We start from the raw sequence: 20,669 nt of genomic DNA, 5'->3' as shown, positions 1-20,669 counted from the left end.
TCTCTCTTCCAGGTAAATTTAGTAGAGGAAAAATAAACTGAAAGAAATAGCATAACCAGTGTGTCCTGTGTTACCAGCAAAAACATCTAAATTCCTATTTTCTCTAAATATTTTATCAGAAATAATATATACATATATATATAGGTTTCTACATAGATTTACTTGAATGTCACACACATCTATAGAAGATACTATTTTGTTCTTGAAGTAATGTCACAGAATCACACTTCATTCAAAAAAATATTGGGAGAAAAAGAAAAGGTTATACTGGTTAAGGAAATGGAATTTTAATAACTAACTTAAATAATGCCTCTACTAAAAATGCCCAGTTGTGCTAATTCTCACTGCACTTAAGGCTGAAGGAACTCTCCCTTGTTCTTTATTAACAGAGAATTTGAAAATTAGCACTTTAAGAATTTCATTGCCTATTGGACACACTGATTTTCCTGTAGCTATACTAGTTCACCTAGAATCCTCTTACTGAAATACCTAGCTATTGCTTTTCTCTTAAAGATGCCACTGGACCAGAAAAGAAAGCAAAGTTCTTGATAAATTTAATCTGCTATTGCAACACACTGGTTATCAATATCTGCCTTTCTGTTTGAAAGGTTCTGACAATCAAAAAATAAGTTACATAAATGATTGGATGACTGAAAGGGAACTGAATGGACTCCACTTGTTCCTCTCTGGTATATGCTGTCCTGAGAGAAAGCAAAACTCTGCATACCTTACTCACACTGCTGAAATGAACGAGATTGCTCCTTCAGTGAAGTGAGCAGTTTTCAGTCTAGAAACTACAGACTTCAGTACATTAAAATGTATAATTTTAAAATATATTCTCTAGTAGGTTTTTCTACTTTTGATTCAAACATCGTCTGTAGAACTCTTTTGGGTAGAAATCTCAGTACGCATTAAACATAACAATTCAACACTGGTCAGCTGACAGCCAGAATACCTGGGTTGGGGAATAGATTCTGGTTTCCCGGCTCTGGGAGAGAGTATGCTGAGCGTGCCATGACCCAGAGTGGTGGGTTGGTGAAAATCCTCTGTCCTCAGCCACACTGAAGCTTGGGGCCGCCCACTGCCATAAATCAATCAATCAGTCAATCATTTATTAATCAGGTACTTGCATTTTCATAGTTAATATAAAAATGGGCTCTAGACAATGCCTTCTCTGTAAAGATAATCCAGTTTTATATTACAGTGTGCGCGGGGGTTTACCTTAAGTTAATCCACCCTTTTTCTAAAAGGGTGACATACATTCATCTGAAAAGGCCTTCTTGATTTTATAGAAATACATTAAGTCCCACTGAAAGATCAGTACAGGAAAATACATAAGCACATGAACAATTTGACAATATGAATAGTTAGTTCCTTCAAGTCAAGCCACTTTTCTGAGGAACTTTGTTGTTCTGGATTTGAAATTTAGACCTTAATGTAGGGTTTAAGTTCTGCACAGACCTTTCCAACAGACAAATTTTGCCTAAAGACAGCATCTTTTGGGGGGATGTCTGACTGATGATAACCTTGCCAGAAGAAAATCCAAATGAAGTGTTCCAAGTCTACAAGATAGCATGATGCAATTAATACTTTTAAAGGGTGAATAGGTGTATTTTAATAAAGGACTTTAGATTTTTAAAACCCCGTGCCTAGAGTTTTGAAGTTTATTGCTGGCAATTTTCATGGAACATTTAGCAACAAAGGACCTTCTCACAGAGTCATCGGTTTATTATTCTGAAAGTCACATGAAAAGAGTGTCTTCTTCTAGATCCAGACTGGCTTAACAGCTTTTAAGGCTTCAGGCAATTCTAAATATCTTTTCCATCCAATGACAGACAAGGCCATCTTCAGAGTGATTACTCTGACTTCATTAAATGCCTATCACAATACTCTTCCTGCTGTAAATGACATGGTACACACTGAAGGACAACCACCTTTAACAGCCTCCTCATTTCAAGTAATTGGATGTATTTTTTTCATATAGTAGCTGAATAGGACAAGCATTTCTATTATTCTATGCAGAACAGAAACCTATGATAATAAATGGAAAAGAAAAATCATTTCTACAAATTCTTTGTGATCTCTACTTATATTTTGGAAGATGGAGTAAATGTAAACATAATGAGAGAATGTAAACAGATATTTTGCTGGAGCATAAGTGATTAGGCAAAGCAAACCAATTAATAGAAAACATATTCTTCCTGACAAGTTCCTTCAGCTTTTTAATATTACATGCATTTAATGCTAATTGAAGCTTGTTTTAGGCTAATAATTTTTCCTTCATGTTAAGCTTATTTAGTTTCCCTTTTTGCACAACCCTTTTGCTCAAATTTCCTCATGCAATTTAACAAGCTATCTGTGTTCAAGAATAGTTGGTTATTTTCTTGAATATTGAGATAAATAGTCTACCGTCTGCAGCTAATGGAAGTCTGCTCTTCTATAGTCACATCTGGGTTTTCCAGGGCGTCCCCACATCTTCAGCCAGCTAACTACACTAAAGACTAGAGCAAGGTCTGGCGTTCCTCACTTGGAAATAGGTGCCTTTAAAGAATCACCACAGTAGCTCCTTTTGCCTTGCTTGGGTGCCCAATCATAAGGACCTCTCTCCAGAGACTAAGCTGCACTTACTTCTCTCGCTAACTGCCCAGATAGTTCAAGAAGAGGGGTGTCCCATGCATCTCAAGCACAGGAACAAGCTGGGCAGCTACCCCACCTGTGTTACATTAAGTGCTGAGCCACTGATCCACTCTCTGGCTGTGGGCTTTGTGACCATTAGGAACTTTTGAAAAGCAGATTTTAAATGTTAAGGGATGGACCCTTGAAAACAGACACAGATAAAATAAATGATCAATTAGGAAAATGTTAAGTCTTGCTTGTAGAGAACAAAGTTTGAAAATGACATGACATTAAAGTCACTCTTTGGAAGAAAATATTTCATCTACTGATGAAAAACTGCAATGATCACTTCTTTGTTACTTGCTAAGCTTTAGTGGTATTTAGAAATTAATCACACCAAATCATCTAAACACTGCTTACTTGGGATTGAACCATGTTTTCCTCTACATGGGAAGTTTTCAGGTTAGATTTCTGTTTCAGCTGTTGGTCAGCAAACTAAACACTATTTCTTGAGAACTCCACCATGATGAAGCAACTGCAAGACATCTGGCCAACTCCTTCACTTCAAGACTAAATTCATTGCTTCCTCTTGTTCTGTCAAGCTCTTTTTCTGTCTTTTCAGGACTGAAAACACTTATGCTTTTTACAACTTTTTCTTTTTGGACTGTGTTAGGTTAGTGCCAAATTAACTATGCCAGAGAGTGATATTCTCTTTTTTTCCCAAAGCACAAGCCTACACTGGACAGTGAACACTGCGTCCTCTCTCACAGATCTGAATGCTATTTACCTTCTGTATTTTCTCCGTGCCAGCCCAGCCTAACAAGTCTATGCGTCCCATTAAAGCCAATCCATAGGTATTAACTGCAAATCCTAGTGCACTGGATAGAAGCTGTCAGTGTGACACAGCTCTGCAAACACAGTGCATAAGTTATGGTGGACTTAGAGCTTTCCACGTAGAAACTGAAACTGCAGCTCCAGCTGTGGGAAATCTACCCATCACTCTCCTGAGCCAGAAAAGCTACAGCTTCCACCTGAGCAAGCGTTTTAGTGAACAGAGCTATTTGAGAAGAAAAACCAACAGTCTAAAGAGAAGTGCAACTCCTCTTACATTAGCAATTAATAAATAGACACGATGTTCCTGATCCAGCAAACAGCTGAACAAAAGCAACGTACACACCTTCAGTCTTTGTTTTACAAAATCTTGGGAAGCCCAGAACACAATGGATGCTGCAGACTAGTTAAGCTGTCTCCCCAGGAAAGTTCAGTTGGCTGCAAAAGTCCCCGATCTTGCTTTTGAGGCCTTACGGAAAGGTCCTAGGAAATGAATAGGGGCTTCTCACTGAGTGCAGGATCAGCCCATTGCAGATGGATTCCTGGGTGCCAGAACTCTGAGCTCTCGACTATGGGAGCTGTGTTACTGGCGGGGTTTGTTCTGTCCACCTGCTCTGCCTTTCTGTTCAAACACAGCATAGGAGATAGCCTGATACTCTCCTTCCAGAAACACTTAAATCCCTTGCTTAACTTGGTTTACCAGTTTTAATATCCCACGCCTTCTGTCTCACTGATTTGTGGAAGAGTTTTGCATTTCTCAGGGTAAAAAATCTAGAGAGTATCTTCTCTAAAGATATTCTTTGTATTCTTAGCCAAATACACTAACACCTTGAGACAGGGCATATTGTTTGATTTGGTCAATAAACTTAATGGAGTCACTGCAGTTGCTGCAAGTTTTGCAGTTTTTGGCTTTGAATGGCCCAGAGAAACAGGCAATTTGGTCAGACACCGAGCAGCACAATAAAATCTGTGCACACAAGTATTCTTTTCAGCAATATAACTGAAGCTGGCACCCTGAAATCTGTCAATTTTGGCTATTTTGTGTGCAACAGCCGAACTTGACAGCTTCCTTAGAGGCTGCTTAATTTAGATTTCACCATACAGGCATACAATGTCGTCTTGGTTGAAGCTGCTTACCCATGATGTGGTGGGGCTTGAGGTTTTGATGTTTTTTCTGATGCAGTCATATAGTTGGACTAAATCTATCAACTATTATTGTATCAGCAGTAAACATATATCACCTTCTTTACCCATTAATAGAAAGGATAATGCTCTTATTCTTTCTACCTCTCCTAATTTACTCTACTGTAAACATATAGCTCAAAAACATACCACAATTCAAACTATTTGGCTACGCTGTTTCTCAAACAGTAAGGTAAGTGCTGTTGCTTTTTCTTACATGCAATGTGATACTTGTAATTTGCCTCTATCACAGTACTAAATTGTGCCTCTCTATGCCACCAATTCTTTGAAAGTAATTGTATAGATACTTCAACACATAGGAAGAAATTGCTGATGATTAGGCACTGGGATTTTCCTGCACTTCAAAAAGGCTGTGCAACTGCAAGATACTGCAAAGTGCTGATCATATACTGCCAGCTGTATGGTCACTCATTTTTACCAGCATAAGTATTTTAGTAGGACAAAATAAAGATTCTATTGACCAGCTATGCTTATATTGCATAACTAGTTGATTACTAGTACAATGCAAACTTTTGTAATTTTCCAGTTAAAAAAACACTATTTTCCCAACAGTCATGAAACACAGATATCCAGCAAAACAATCGGTCTACTACAGGCAAATTTAATAAATATTATGACTTTGTAAAATTAGCATGTCTTTTAACAAACAGAAGAATCTTAAATTAACTATCTGAACACTTTGAATACAAGAAACTGTATTTATACAATGCTTGACAGCATATATATGGACATATTAACATATAGGAATATTGCAGAGACTGAACTTCATTTAAAGATTTTGTTAAGTCTGTAGGAATTAGCTAGTACAGTGATTTTTAAATTACTTCCTGAGAATATATACAATCAGTCTGTCTGCTAAGAATATCCTGGAACCTACCTCAAAGGCTAGCCTACCCTATTTTCCATACCACAAGTTTGTACTCGTGGCCTCAGAAAATGTTCTTCTAAGCATGCAAGGTATTTAGTACCCAAGCATGCCTGGTATATAAGTACATTACTTGGCAAATTCGCATTGGCAGCCAACAGAATGTCCTTTAGGTAGCAGCATACTCTAAGGCCATACAGCATATAGATTACCTCATGTATGGAGCAACCCCAGAAATCACTTTTCCATCACAGCATATACATAAAGCCAGAAGGCAAAAAATGAGCCCGACATTATACAAACCTCTAAGAGATTATGGTGCAGTAAAGTTCATCCTCTACCATGCAGCCTCCCACATGCCCAGAAGTCAGGCTATGCGCACCTCAAGTGTGTTACTGCTTTGCCTCGAGAAAAGCCTACTTTAGCTCATGTTTACTTCCACCTCTCAATGGGACAACTGAGTACCAGTCATTACTTGGAACGTCTGCACATATGGTATCCCTAGGGCTGCCAAGGGTGACTGAAACTAATGGAAGTGAACAGTGGGAGTAACTCAGTAACTGTCTTCTGTGCTTCTCAGACTGACACAAGTCAGATATGAGCCATGCAGACGAATAGCATTTCAAGCAGAAGATCAGCATCAGCCAGCTTGAGATTTGGTGCATACATTTCACATAGCTAAGTGATTTCCTTGTGCAAAACACACATAGTGTGGACTACACCTCTGTGAACCTTCCCTCGCTTACATCTCAGTCTTAACCAGGACCTGAACTTTTCTTCCAGATGAAACCTTAGCTCTCTTTGCTGAGATTACAAATATCAGTTAGATCAGGTGTGAAACTCCACATAGTAAGAAGACTTTTGATAACTAAGTCTGCAGGCTGATAGTTGCACTGTCAGTATAGTCACACTGTAACCATACTGTAATTCACTTTGGAAATATTCAGTAAAAAGTACTTGATATGTTGTCATTTACTAGGTAGACACTTAAAAAAAAAAAAAAAAAGCTACAAGAAATTGTTTCACAGGATCATTACCAGCATTGCAATTCATTTTTAAGAGGTTAGCAGGCTGGTGGGAATCATATGGTGCTCTCTATTGGCTGTCCAAAAACTAAGTATATGGTGCTACTGTCTGCCAGCTGATTGGAAGTGATGAAGCCACCAAGTTTCAGTCGAGCTCCCTAAGTACCTAAGCACCACTCCTTCAGATACCCTTGTTGGCAATCTCATGAGGAAATTTGGGAGCTGAAGGGCTGGAAATCTGGTAACCTCCTCAGGACACTGTGGGGAGGCGTAACAAAGAAAGATAGAGCAGGAGAGCTTGCACAGGTTTGTTCAGCGTGCAGAGGACTTCACTCTGCAGAGCTGCCAGATCCAGCATTTTCTGCATGAATTCTTTAGAAAATTAAATTCACAGCCTCTTTTCACCACCACACATTTTTTTAAAGGTATTCCTATGTTAAAATTAGAAACGGGAAAAAAACACATCTCCAAGTCTCTGGAATTTTAAACTCTAGGTGAATTTCCAGTTCATATAAAAGTTTTGGTCTAAAGTCTCTCAGCCCCCAGATTCAGGTAACCACATGAAAGATGACAAGTCTGGAAAAAAACCCCAGGCCTTACCTTCTTGTAGAGACTTCTCAGGTCTCTGTACTGCCACATACTATTGAGGACCTGAGATGCTGCTTTCACCACTTTTGGCGAATGCCTGTTACATACATATATTAAAAAGAAAGAGAGAAAGAGAGAGAGAAAGGGTGAGAAAGAGACTGTTAAGTGCCAGACTTTATTCATCCAAATTTTCAAGTGCATTGCTATGGATTTAAACCCACAATTAAAGTTGTGTTATCAATGTACCATAAGACCTTATGTTGGCATCTTGGAGAGCAATGTGTTTTTAAGCAAGGGCAATACATGTTATTTCTACAGTACTAATTATTCAGTGAGGAGGAAAATGTGTGTTGATCAGCACACTGAGAACAAGGATTCATGCTGAGAGCACAATTAGAGGAATGGGAGAGGTAGCAACATGAAAACTGTTGAGGAACCAACTGGCATTATGTACATCTAAGATGTTCTGGCTACAACTTTTGGCATAGAGGAGAAGAATTTAGAGCCAGAGTTTCTTCCTCTATGTGGCCAAACTTAAGTCACTACAGCGTGCTCAAAGCATTAAGCATCTCTCAGCAGTGGCCAGAAGAAACACTAAATGGGTGATGAGCACCACGTTTGAAGCTGCAGAGCAGTCAAGATGCAGAAATGCAACCGTATATAACCGTATATAACCGTATATAATTATGACCTATAAAAAGTCATGGCAAATTTCATCAGGATTCCCAGTTAGGACTTGTATCTTGCACACACCATGCTATTCATGAGGGCAATCTAATGTATGTCATGTTAAAAACCATGCATAACTTCACGCGAACTTTCTCTTCAAAAAGGTTTTGAAATGGGCTCTAAGCTACTGTTTGAATCAGTTAGTCATATACCCCTCTTGGGATATGTAATTAAAAACAAAAAAAAAGAAAAAGAAAACAACAACACTTGAGCGTATGCAGCTCAGTGAAGAAGGGTCGCAAACAAGGGGACCAGGAGGATAACACAGCCCATACAGGGAGCATATACTGTGTACTTAAGCTCTCATGCTGTACCAGTAGTACATATAAAGCAGCAGAGTGCTAGAAAAGCTTGCAAAGGCCAAATTCTGAAGTGAAGATTGATGGGGTTTGGGGCTGACGTTGAGGAGATTCATATTTTCCTCAGAAAAGGTAAAAGGACTGCAAAACCAAAGAGAAAACCTGAAAACCTGCAGCATATGTTACTGGTTTGGGCAGCAAGCTTTCTTAAGGGTGAGGCTCTGGTGCACTGTGACCCTTGAGAAGGGCCAATGGGAGGCTGACAGTAAAGCTGGTAACACAATGTTTATTTGGTGGATTTCCCCCCACCATTTACCACCCAGAGTACAGCAATAGATGGGTAATTGGTGAATAAATAGGAATTTGATAAACACTTTCAAGCACAATTGTTTTTATTATACTCGCAGGTGTACTGGCTAGTGGGGTGCTGGTAGCATGGAGTAGCCAGGAAAATATGTGTGCCAATCATACTGCGAGTACTGAGGAGAAACAGGAGCTAGGTGAAGACCTGAATTTGGCCAATATGACCTTATGAACACCGGTCTGCTCATGCTGTCTCATGCTGGGAGCATGCTAAAGCCCTGGGCATGTTCCAAAGGCTAGTGGGGCCAGTCCACCACTCCCGGCACTGGTACGTTTGTGTCCTACACTGCCACCAGGATGCATGGCCAGACCAGTATCCTGTCCTTGCAGGTACAGATGCTTCATCCTAGACAAGACAAATTCATGCTGAAGTGTTTTACTGTATTAAACTGAGAATACCAGAATTTGCTACCAGTCCAACAACTAGCAATTCTGATTTTTAAACAATGAGTTACCTGTAAGAAAGCAAACTAAAGCAATGGTGCAAAATACCAAACATTTCTGAAAGTTGAAAAAATGAAACTTTCACTTAAGATGAGCATGATTATAGCTGTGAGTTGACAGGTTTTCTTGTTCTGTACCTGTGTAACCTGTAACAGTAACAATGCAACTCAAAGTACTTTAAATGAGGGATAAATATCACAATTTTGGAGGGCATTTTAGAATTATTCAAAACTACCTGGACTAAATACTTTCAGTCAACATAGACATGTCTTTCAAAGTTATGAGTGATACTTAAACTGAGAACTATACCTTTAGATCCTCCTAAAACTGCCCATGATACTTTGAAAATCCCAGACTCGACGGGTATTAATAATCTATACCAGATAATGAACAGGTAGACAAATGTATTATTTTGAGGAGACACACATTCAACTTCAGAGAAATGGATATGAACCTGCTTGCAATCTATACACTTGATCTGTCAAAAATAAATCAAAATTTTAAATAGATATAGTAATAATAAATAATGCAAATGTAAATAGATCAGCAGAGCATGGGGAGCTCCCACAACTGGAATCAAATACTTTGTTACTCTACTGCTTTTTACCCCTTGCAATTAGCATGTGAGAATGTTTCAGTAATGAATTTGGTATGAAAAGAAAGAGTGACAATAGAGAAAAAGAAATGTGATTATATTGGCAATGCTCTGATCACATAGGCGAGCATAAGTTCTCATACCAAATGTAGGGTGCATAAATCTTTCCTTCAGGTTGTGGCCTGGCTTTGTGGGGCTCTTTTAGAGCTCTGATGCTGCAGTAGCCTGTGTGATGACAGCTTCGAGCAGGTGGACTGGACTGATGGGAGGTTTTGTACACTACAGTGAAGGCTTTTTGTTTTCAAACTGCCATAGTCCCATTGCACTATACTTCTGCGGGTTGACAAATATGAGAACCAGGCTATCTGTTTTAGGCAAAAGAAGGATAAAGAGTGAAATCTTCATGAAGAGTGTGTACATAGGAAAACAGACAAGATGAAACCATAGCTGCTCTGACAATGTCACAGTCGTGTAAGATTTTTTGCATGTTTTGGTGCCTCACCAAGTAGCCTGCAGTTATCCTAATGCTCTCTCAGAAGCAAGGTGTTGACGAAATCCATGGATCTATTTTTCTACTACAGCCCACCTGACCAGCAAGCTGGTGGTGGCTGGGAAAAGGATGCTGTGAAGAGGGACAGTGACTATACAGTCTTCATGCACAGAGCAAGAGGAGCAGTAAGAGAACTATGGTGATGTCCCTTCCTTTCACAGGATCCCTCTACCTGCATGTCACCCCTTCTGCAGAGTGCAGTCTGACAGCTCTGTCCCTAATGTTTAGCAGGATCTTCTGGAAGTGCTTTGAGGTAGCAGTTACTGGAGATAATTAGTCCTCCTTACACTGCACATACCTGCTGATGGTACATCAAAAATAAACCATAGCAGAGAGTTTTGCTATTGTCATTGTTTCTTGTCACCCTTCACACTGGGCACATGATTTTTGATGAAACTAAAGTATTCAACTCACGATTGCACAGAGGAGGCAAACACATTAAGGACTAGTTAGAACTACTGGAGATAAAAAAGGTGCAAGATGATTTGCAAAACATACTTGTCTCCTTTACTCTTAGATATGCCAACCAGTTTCTCAATGCCGCCTGCGTCTCGTAAGGCCTTGGCATTCTCCATGTTTTTAGTGATGACTTCATGCAGAGTGCAGCAAATGGCAGTAACGGTGTCATCAGACATGGCCTTGCTTGCTGAGCTGTTGCTGTTGTTAGCGCCTGGCAGTCGGTGGACCAGATCCCTCATGGCATACTTGCCTTTGTTGAAAGAAAACGAAGGGAGAATTCAGTAGATACAGTAAAAAAGGGTGACGGTACAGGGAAAACATGCAAGACTGTATTAGCACCATTTTCATCATTGCATGTAATCTAATTGGCTACTGATACTGTTTTGGAGCAAGCCACATTTTTACAATTGCATGTTCAAGCATTTCACACTTTAGGGCCTCTGTTAATATTTCCATATTACATGAGTTGGAGACTTCAGATATGGGCTACAACATGTCCTTATGAGAATGAAACAACGATAATAAAGGCTAAGTATATGTATAAAGACAACCTGAACACCGTAACTTACAGAGCTTGTCAAGTCCTCATCTCTCACCACAGAACTCATCACTCAACTAATTATACATAAAATGTGCATCAGTTCTTAAAAATGCTACAGTGAATGCAAAGCCAATGAAATTGTTGTTTGAGAAGCCTTCTCTGAAGGGTCAGTTTCACTGTATCAGGTTAGTTTTATACTATGTGCAGTAATTTAACTATGTTTATTGGTGTACCTATGACTTTACCAGTTATTCAGTGCTACATTGCACCGGCCACAGCGCAGAGATGACACCATGGTTTTCCACGCATCCTTAGTTGCGTGCATGGTACTGATCAGAAAGGAAGCCTTTCTGACATATATTCCTGTCCGATATTTAGTAAGGAGCTATTTTATGTAACACTAACTTCCAGAACTCAAAATATTTCAAAATGGAAGGAGCAATGTATTTTTAAGATGGTCACACTAAACGGAAGATGTGAAAAAGAAATACTGCTGATTACTGAAACTTTTTTCATATTTACATGAACAAAGAATGTTTTCTTAAAATTGACCAGAAAGTCATATATTGCTTGTGAAAATGACAGATGAGAAGCTTCTGAGAATTTATTTATATGTATGTGTGAAGGTAGGGCAGGGTTGGCACTGGCAGCAGAACGTTCCAGCACAGCTATATGAGGTGCCTCACGCACTGCTAGGATGTTACTGCTACAGAAAAATGGCAGCTCAGTCTTTCATCGTGTTGAAGACAAGAACAGAGAGGGTGAGAGCCTGATGAAGTTGTAGCTGAGGTCAGTGAAACAACTCTGAGTCACCTTCAGAGCAGCTGTGATAGGAATTTGCATATAGCAATCATCATAAGAGTACATCATTCAGGATGAAAAAGACAGGAAAATTGGGAAAAATAAATGTAATTAGTAATCTAATCTACATCATGTTTTATGAACGACATAATCAGGTATGATTATTGTATATAATATGATAATTTAATCAGATTTTTTGGATAACTTTAAAAAGTTCTGATAAATTAGTATATATGAGTACTTATTAAAAATCTTAATTCTGAAGTCATGAATTCCATTGTGTGTCCATATTTGAAAACAGAGGTAAGAGGTAAATCAGATCTTTTACCTATCAAATACTATATTATTTTTATTTTCTCACAGTTTTGCCTGCTGTAGAAAAAATATAGCTAGTCATTTCAAACAATATTCACAGGAGAGATGAAAAATAAAATCTTTGTACTGTAATGTTAAACTTAGAAGCTATCCAGTTGATTTCTGTGGTAATCTGAGATCTTAGAAACTACTCACTTTATATCATGCAAAAGCCTTACCGATTATAAAATCATAACATCACGAACAAAATGTGTGCAGTGGGATTCGAATTTTACCAGTGTGCTGCAATTCAGATACAGATCTTGTTCTCAAATATTTTTATTTCTTTGCATTTAGTACTTAATCAGTCATTTGCACTATTAGCTTTTCAGGAATACTAAGTTAGTATCAGCTGCAGTACAGGTGTTAACACCACTTTCTCTTTCAGGAATGGTTTGTTTGAGCAAACTGCAATTCTTTTTTTGCCCTACAAATATAAGAAATACCGTTCAAGAACAGCCTGTAATGCTATTTACATCTGCATCTGTTTGTTGCATGTAGCATGAACACATTAATAGTTGTTCATTGCTCACAGTGATTACTTCAGTCTGCAACATATACTAAATCAAACTTGTGTATAAAAAATAAACAAACAAACCAAATAAACATTCAAAAAACCCACAACCCAACAAGAAACCAAAACCATGATTTATTGTAGCTGTTACTCTTTTAAATGCAGTGTCTACCCCCAGTCAGTACATTAGTGAGACTCCCCGCTTTACACTGTTATACCTTCCCAGAAGAGACCCATCTTCCTTTCTCCTGTAAAGTGCAGGAGTATTGCAGTCTGAGTCCCCTGGCAGAACTGCATGGTAATCCCATTAGCAGCCAACGACTGTGTCCCTTAGCACTGGGTATAAGAAAAGCTGGATGGTTGCCGCAAGCAGATTTCTCCCTGGAACTGGCTTTGTATCCCAGGCAGCAACATTCATACCGGTGCACATGCCTAGGCACACAAGCTTCTCCTTACAATAAATAAAGGCTTTGGAGCTGTCAGGAAAAGCTCAGTAGGAAATCTAAAATAAACAATCAAACACGGTATAAGCATTCTGGACGTGTTACTGCTCAACAGCTCTAATATTTCTGCCACGCACACAATTAACTTCAGCCTGAGAAGACCAAATCAGTATTAGCTACATCAAACCAGCAGACCAGGCTTTCTGTAGTTAATGTATAACACTGGGACAGTACAGCATTCCTTATTCTGAGCGGCTCTAGTGTTTCCACCTTCACAAGAGCTGCTCACATGTCCAGATAAAGCAGCTGACTGCATGAACAGGAAACACTGCTCAAGCTGTCCTTCCATACACTCACCAGAAAATGGTGGCAAAACAGATAGAAGGTCAGGGAAGTGGTTGTGATGTAAGGTTGAACTAAGCTACTGTTTACATGGTCTTAAGATCTATTAACAAGTGTAACTGTTAACATATTTTCTCTGATTTTAGTATTTTGAACACTACGTTATCTGTTTGAAAATGGGTGGGACAAAAAAAAGCCTTAGCCATAAAAAAATGTAATTAATTAAATTCAAGACCTCTGTACTTATATTGAAAAAGCAGTACCTTTGCTCTAATACAGCTACATCATATAAGGTAAAAGTTAAGGACTTTACTATAGACTGTAGAAAATATTCCACAGTAACTTGTCACATTTCAAGTGTGTTTTCTAAAACTATAGATCTAGTTAAGTAATAAATTACTGTGCAACATTCATATCTTTTTTTTTTCCATTTGTCAGTTACCTTCTCTTATTTCAGTTATGTACCTGTTGCTTTAAAAGAGGCATGTAGCAGACTCATGTTTTTAGCATTACCTATAAAAGAAATCCTATGCTGGTTTAGAGTGGTGCAAATATTGAGCAAAGCCAATGAAAGCAATGCTACAGCTGTATCAGCCCAACACAGCTGACAACAATTGTAAGCCTTGACTTTGGCATTACTGCGTGTTAGATTTGCAGAGTGTTTGCATTTGGAATTCTTTTTTTCGACACTAAGAACATTTTTTGAAACCCAACTTAAATGTGTAATGGACACTAGCCTTGTAATGTCGGCAAAGTTTTGTCTAGCTCTACCAGTAGGAGGACTGGGGAATTCAACCTGCGGCTCAAGAAGCCTCCCTGAGCTGAAGGAGAACTCATGAGGGTCCTGGGGAAGAGAGGAAGATGTGTGTGAGAATGGTATTAAAAATAAATGGCATTGTTAATTTTCGTCAGGGTTCATATAGAACAGCTTTGATCTACAAATAAATTGATTTTTTTATTTGAGCAACATTACACATTATAAGACCCAAAATAGATTCAATACTTTTAAAGAGGATTTACATAACTTGATTAAACTTAACCACTAGCTTGACAAGGGAAAAAGAAATCATGCTTATTTGTTCCATTTCACTTGTAAAAGAAAGAAAGAAAATATTAAATAGACATAATTTGAGGGCACTGCCACAGGAAAGGGATTGCTTCATAGGTGTTCGGGAGAGCATTTATCTGACACTACAGACTTTCAGGTTATTTTTCTAAGATAAAACTCCCGTCACTGTTTTATATGGAGAGCAGGATTCTTCCTGGAGCATATACTGTGATGTAAGATGATAATGTTTGCTTACTAAACACGCCAGCAATACAGATTTAACATATTTCCTTTGCATATAAGGTCTCATTAGCACCTTAGTACATGCATCTATTTCTTAATTCAGGAAATTTTCTCTTCATAGGATCAGACTGATAGCTGTCCTAAGAAAGATTTTGCCTACAGAGAAAATCAGTAGAAATAAATATTCTTCTGGTAGATTTAACAAGAGCACAATTATTGCAGAAAAGGTTCCACTTCTGGAACTATTTCCCTATTGCTCCTTGAGCCAAATTCACTGCTGATGTAACCCCACTGACTTCTTTTCCATTTCACTCATCTCTGAAAAATGACTTTGACACATTGGCATATTCCTTATATAGTTGTGGCATGGTTCCTGGTTTGAGAGAACAAGACTAGGAAAATTAATATATTGAAAACAAAAGAAACCTCAAACATATTAATGCAAACTAAGAACCCTGTCCTAGAGGTAGAGCCTGCTCTAATATAAGTAATACATCATGATTTTTTTCCCCTCAAAGTTACCCATGAATTCACACCTTGTAGCTAGATAATAGAAAATAGCAAAATGCCACCATATTTTATTGAATCATAGAATCATTCAGGTTGGAAAACGCCTCTAAGATCATCTAGTCCAACCTTTAATTGCAGTTAATTGTAGCACTGCAATGCTACACATATCCTATCCCAGAACTACTGGTATCAGAACGCTACAATATAGGAAAATTTCATTCTCTTGGTTCTAACATGCGAGCACTATTTCAATTTCCAGGTATCCATGCTTTTGTGCATTTTCATCATCCACATCCGTTTTTAAGATCATTCAGCCTCAGTATTTCACAGCCTTTTCGGAAGGATTATTGGGAGAGCTTTTATCGTTACTTTCAATCAATATTTAATAAATGTGCCCGAACTGTCTATTTAATTATTATGGAACAAATTCTGATCACGAGTCTGTGTATTCAACTGACATTTCATAAATTAGAGTGTATCCATCACATGATAGCAGTGGCAAAAATACCACTACTGTGTTTGATAAATAATTCATTTGCATACCATGCTTTCTCTTGTCAGATACTGTCATTACCAGTGTTAGTGTACCACCTAAAAGTGCCTAGGGTTCTGGTGTCATGGTTCCAGAGGAATCTTGTCCCTGTCCTGAACAGTGGAGATGTGGAATAGTGAGGTGCAAGAGGGAGGTGTCGCAAACCAAGCAGGCAGGAAGAGCCTACAAAGAAATGATGATGGTCTACAACATGTAGCAAACTCTGGGCTAAGACTGTTGGTAAAAGGGATTTAGGCACCAGAGCAGCAGTGAATCAGACATGATTTAAGAAGACAAAGGTTTATCGGTTTTCATAGGCAGATTTTCTCCTGCCAGGGAAACATTTAGGGGAAAAACTATCAAGACTCTAAAGGCAAGCTAAGTTAAGAGATAAGAAATGCTGGCAGAGGGGGCCTTAGGGCAAAAACACATGTAGTAAAATTTGTGGGGCAGAAGAGGAAGCAAATCCTGAAGATGAAGGGTAATTCTTCTTCCTACAGCCATTGTGCATGAAGTGTTATTGGATGAGGGAAGTGGAAAAAGTCCTGAGCAGTGAGACTGAAAAGCATGAACCCAAAAAGCATGGGCCCCATCATTTCTAGCAAGTGTCAGAGAACTGAGGTATTTGGATCATTTTTGGATTAAGGCATAAAATGAAAGCTAAAACCATCTTTAGGCAAGTTGGGGGAAATTCATGAGTACAAATACAGAGAGCTAATGTGATTTCAGGTGCCCCTGGACACCTGAGATGTCTGCACAGAATGAGGAGACCTATGGAAGATTAACAGCCTTCTGGAAGGGCAGCTAGAGACAAAGTAGGATGCTCTATTGTCTTTAATGTTTAATGCTTATCTTTAGGCTCTCCCGAATCTCACTCCTAATGCTTGGTCAGCAATGCTTTTTAGGTACTCAAGTCCTACCATCTTATGTTAGGAATGCACACAAGTATTTGTAATCTCTGGCACTTCAGAGCGAATGCATATTAAGGCATTTAACTTCTTAAAGCTAATTGATTATAGTACTGCAATTATCCCTATCGAGAAAAAAAATATCTTTGTTCCATCATTTTTAAAGGAAGTAGTGATGATTTAAGTGCTACAGGATCAGGCACTTAGAATGGTTTGAGTGAGCACCCCAGAAATGCATGGGCCAGAGCCACTGGTTTAGCTGCTTCATAAGCTTGGCCTGCCAATTAAGTTGGGATAAAAGGTGCTTTAAGCTAGAGAACAATGCTAAATTTCACCTCCTTGCATGTTTATCTGAAGTTATTTCAAAACTCTGTGGAAATAAATTATTTTTGCGGAAGACAGAAAGAATAAAAAACATTGCACACACACACCCTCCTGTGCCACCAAGAACCCAGGTGCACTTTGCTCATGACTGCTGAGACGGAACAAAAGATCAGGTGGAGGTCTCAGATTCTCTCTTCCCCTTAGAAGCATGATATGCACTTTTCACTTTTCCACCACTTCTGATGACAGGCGGCAAGATTTCAAGATATAAGACGTATTCAGGATGGCCCACAACAAAGAGGAACAATACCCTTCCTGACGCATTGTACCATTCATTGGTTTTCTTTTTTTAGTGTCTTTTCATCAAGAATAAATTCAGCCATAGGTAGTATAGCATATAAAGCCCTACAGGGAGTAGGAACATTAATCTTTGATAGTTTCAGGCAAGAAACCCTCAAACTGTCATAGAGTGATGAAAGCACACGAACCACCAATATCTGTGTTGGCAATGGCAATTGAGATTTGCTTGTAAAAGAATCAAATATCTAACAGAGTAACCAATATAGAAGCTTTTATCTTTTTTAAAAAGATTAGTGATGCTGGTTCTACCTTTTCCAAGAGAAAGGTATGGCATGAAGAGAACTAGGAATGACAAAGAGCACAGGCATAAGAAGGATGGAAGAGCAGTATGTATAGAAGCTAGTAGCATTGGACAAAGAAAAAAGAGAAGCACTGTGGTAATTTCACCCTGAACATGCCATGGGAAATCACAACAGGGTGCAATGCAATCACAGCTTTTCAACAAATTGCTTTCTTAGATCCATGATCCTTGATAGATTTTCTTTCATGTTGCAGCATTTTAACTCAGCCACCTTTCTCCTTCAGCTTCCCTGTTTCCAGAAACCTAACTTTTCTATTTCATGTATTTCTTACCTCCCTCTGGCTGATCATTTTTCTTGCTTTCAACTCACCTTTGCAGGGTTGCCCCTTCTCCCCTCTATTACATGACTGATATTTTTCTTACTTGAACTGTACTCCTCAGCCCTTTGGTTCTTAACCACTAAGCTTTCCTGTTCCTTTGCTGTCTCTTGCATAGTTGATACTTAAGTGTATATCTCTGCATCTACCCTGTCTGCCAGGCTTTTCCATTCTCTCCTCATATTGGTTTAAACCACCTCCAGGTCGATGCTGAGCTATATCCTGATTATTTTTTTTCATGCCCAATACCTTCCTTTACCTGCTGTTCTTTGGTGTTGTGAAAGACAGCTAAGCAGCCTGTCTCCCCTCTCCCTCATGCTGGTGACCCTGTCAGCAAACAAACCATCATACACAGGCATTCCAAGGTGGGTTCTCTGACTTGCAGCCTGGTTTTGGAAGATGAATTTGGGAAGCTGCGTAGGGTAATTTGTTGACTGTCTCACCCATACTGAGACTATAAAAATGAGTCAGTTCAAGTCTAGCTTGACCTGCTTAATTACATGTTGACCTGATATGTCAAACAACTACAGAAAGAGAAAAATCTCCATGAACAAGCTTCTATTTGTTATCTTAAGCAGCAAAGGAAGCATCTTTTTTTATGGTAAACTGTCACAAAGCCATAGATATTGCTGCTTTTGTTGTTGTTCCCCCTCTCCTGGTCAGAAAGAAAAGATTTGCATGTAGCTTTGGCCATCTTCCTTACAGTCTTAGCTTTACCACTTGAATAGGAACAGAAATGACAGACATGGACTTCATTGTTCTTGGATGCAAGGAATTTCATTGCTTGGGTATGCTGGACTTTTATATCCTGAATGAGTGGAGTCCATGCGGACAATCACTCAAGTAATTTGTTTTAATTCATTTTGTTTACATTTCTTGTTAGGCCTACAAACTGGAAAAGGCAAGGAAAGGAGTTGTTTGCCAACCTTTTGACCCAAGTAGTGCAAATATAGATAATTAATCCGCTCCTTTACACACCACCAGATTTATTTCTCTTGTTTAGACTGCACTGTCATCTTTCTTTTCATCTTTCCACTAGCCCAAGTTAAAAAAGATTCTGCAGAGGGAAGTGATTCTTCAGTTAATTGCTGCAGGCTAAGTTTTCTGATTACTTGAGCTGGTTTTAGCCCCTTACTATCCACTTCCCTGCTCCCTGCTGAGAATACAGCTTTTGAAAGGCTGAATTTGAAAAAAAAAAAAGTAGTTGTTTAATTAATGTTATGATTAATCAGTATTTCTAGTCCTTTGAAGAGGAAAAGTGCCATGTGAGTGTTGAGTGGAATTTCAGTTTTATCTTTATTATTTTCTGAGATAGCATAATACTTTGTTAACAGTCTGTTTCAGGGGACTTTAAATTAGGCCATAATGAAGAAATAAGAATGTAATCTATTTTTGGAAAAATAAGTTTAGGTTTCAAGATCTATGTCCTGATCCACCACCCACTGAAATTAATGAGCCTGTCTACCAATGTCAGAAGTTATTAAATTGGATTCATAAAGCAGCAGCTTTTCTTTTCTACTTTCGTTTTTACTTTGTGTCCAAAACAGACAAAGATTCTGACAGACTGATGTAACCAGGGTGAATTCCACCTAGACTTTATTCTGCTTTAACATTGCATGCAGCAATGCCTATTCATTTCCTACTATTTTTCTTCTTCTTCACTTGTGCTAGAATATTACCCGGAACTCGTGAACAAATCTGTCCAAACTGTATGGTGTGAAAGACTGATTACTTTTGCATGCTTTTATATGCAGATACTATATATCGTGGCGATATGTACAGAAATTCTTCTGCTGTTTAGAGATGTATGTGAAAACAGTAACAGAAATAAAAACAAAATGAAACCTCATGATACATTATGACATTCAAAATTAAATACAATGCATAGATGAAAACGTGCTAGCTCAATAAATATATATCTTTGTAAAATGACAGTGTTTTTAAAAAACAATTCTAACAAATATCAAAACCACTCCAGGTCATATTGCAATGTCCATATATTCCTTAATTACTGTAATGTTCAAACATTTCTTAAATGATCACAAAGAAAATTCTACCTGGAGCAGTTAAGATAATTAATCTGTGTATGGAGGCAAAATAACAACACCTAGAATACTTATCAATATTTCATATTACTTTAGTGTGCACAATACAATAATACAACTTTTATTTAATGAGAAAACCCTAGTTAATGCTATCTTCACAGATGTAAATGTTTGGGAGAAGGACAGAAAGGAAAAGAAAGAACACGTAAAAGACTGTCAAGAGGAGAAGTCCTAACTGTTTTAAAAATATTTTAAAAAGCTTCAAACACAATTTATATCCATGAAAGAGTAAGAATCTAATAAAGTATTTGCTTTTGTTTTGCAGTTTTAAAATTGTTAGGAAAGACTTCATGTAGCCACATTGTTTGTGTGTTGAACTGCTACTTATCAATGTAACTAAAGCAGACCATAGAAAGGTCTGCCATAGTAATAAAGTTACAGATACATTTATTAGAAATGGGGTCTCTCACTTCGGTCATGTAGAAAGTGAACAGGTATTCACTTTTGCTAGGTATTTTG

The 20,669-nt window shown here is 38.3% G+C and overlaps 1 protein-coding gene across 2 annotated transcripts in view; it reads right to left on the bottom strand.

The window, feature by feature from the left end:
- CTNND2 (catenin delta 2) overlaps positions 1-20,669 on the bottom strand; it is a 428,710-nt gene that overhangs the window by 29,405 nt on the left and 378,636 nt on the right. For both annotated transcript variants that reach the window (XM_050709047.1, XM_035552796.2), the window contains 2 exons: positions 10,607-10,817; positions 7,141-7,225 (listed from right to left, as the gene is read on the bottom strand). In XM_050709047.1, the coding sequence (XP_050565004.1) occupies positions 7,141-7,225; positions 10,607-10,817 (296 nt within the window). The remainder of the gene's footprint in view (positions 1-7,140; positions 7,226-10,606; positions 10,818-20,669) is intronic.

The sequence above is a fragment of the Cygnus atratus genome, chromosome 2, assembly GCF_013377495.2.
Source record: "Cygnus atratus isolate AKBS03 ecotype Queensland, Australia chromosome 2, CAtr_DNAZoo_HiC_assembly, whole genome shotgun sequence".
Lineage (NCBI taxonomy): Eukaryota > Metazoa > Chordata > Aves > Anseriformes > Anatidae > Cygnus > Cygnus atratus.
Note: the sequence above shows the minus strand (reverse complement) of the source record. Positions and strands in the feature narration are given on the sequence as shown.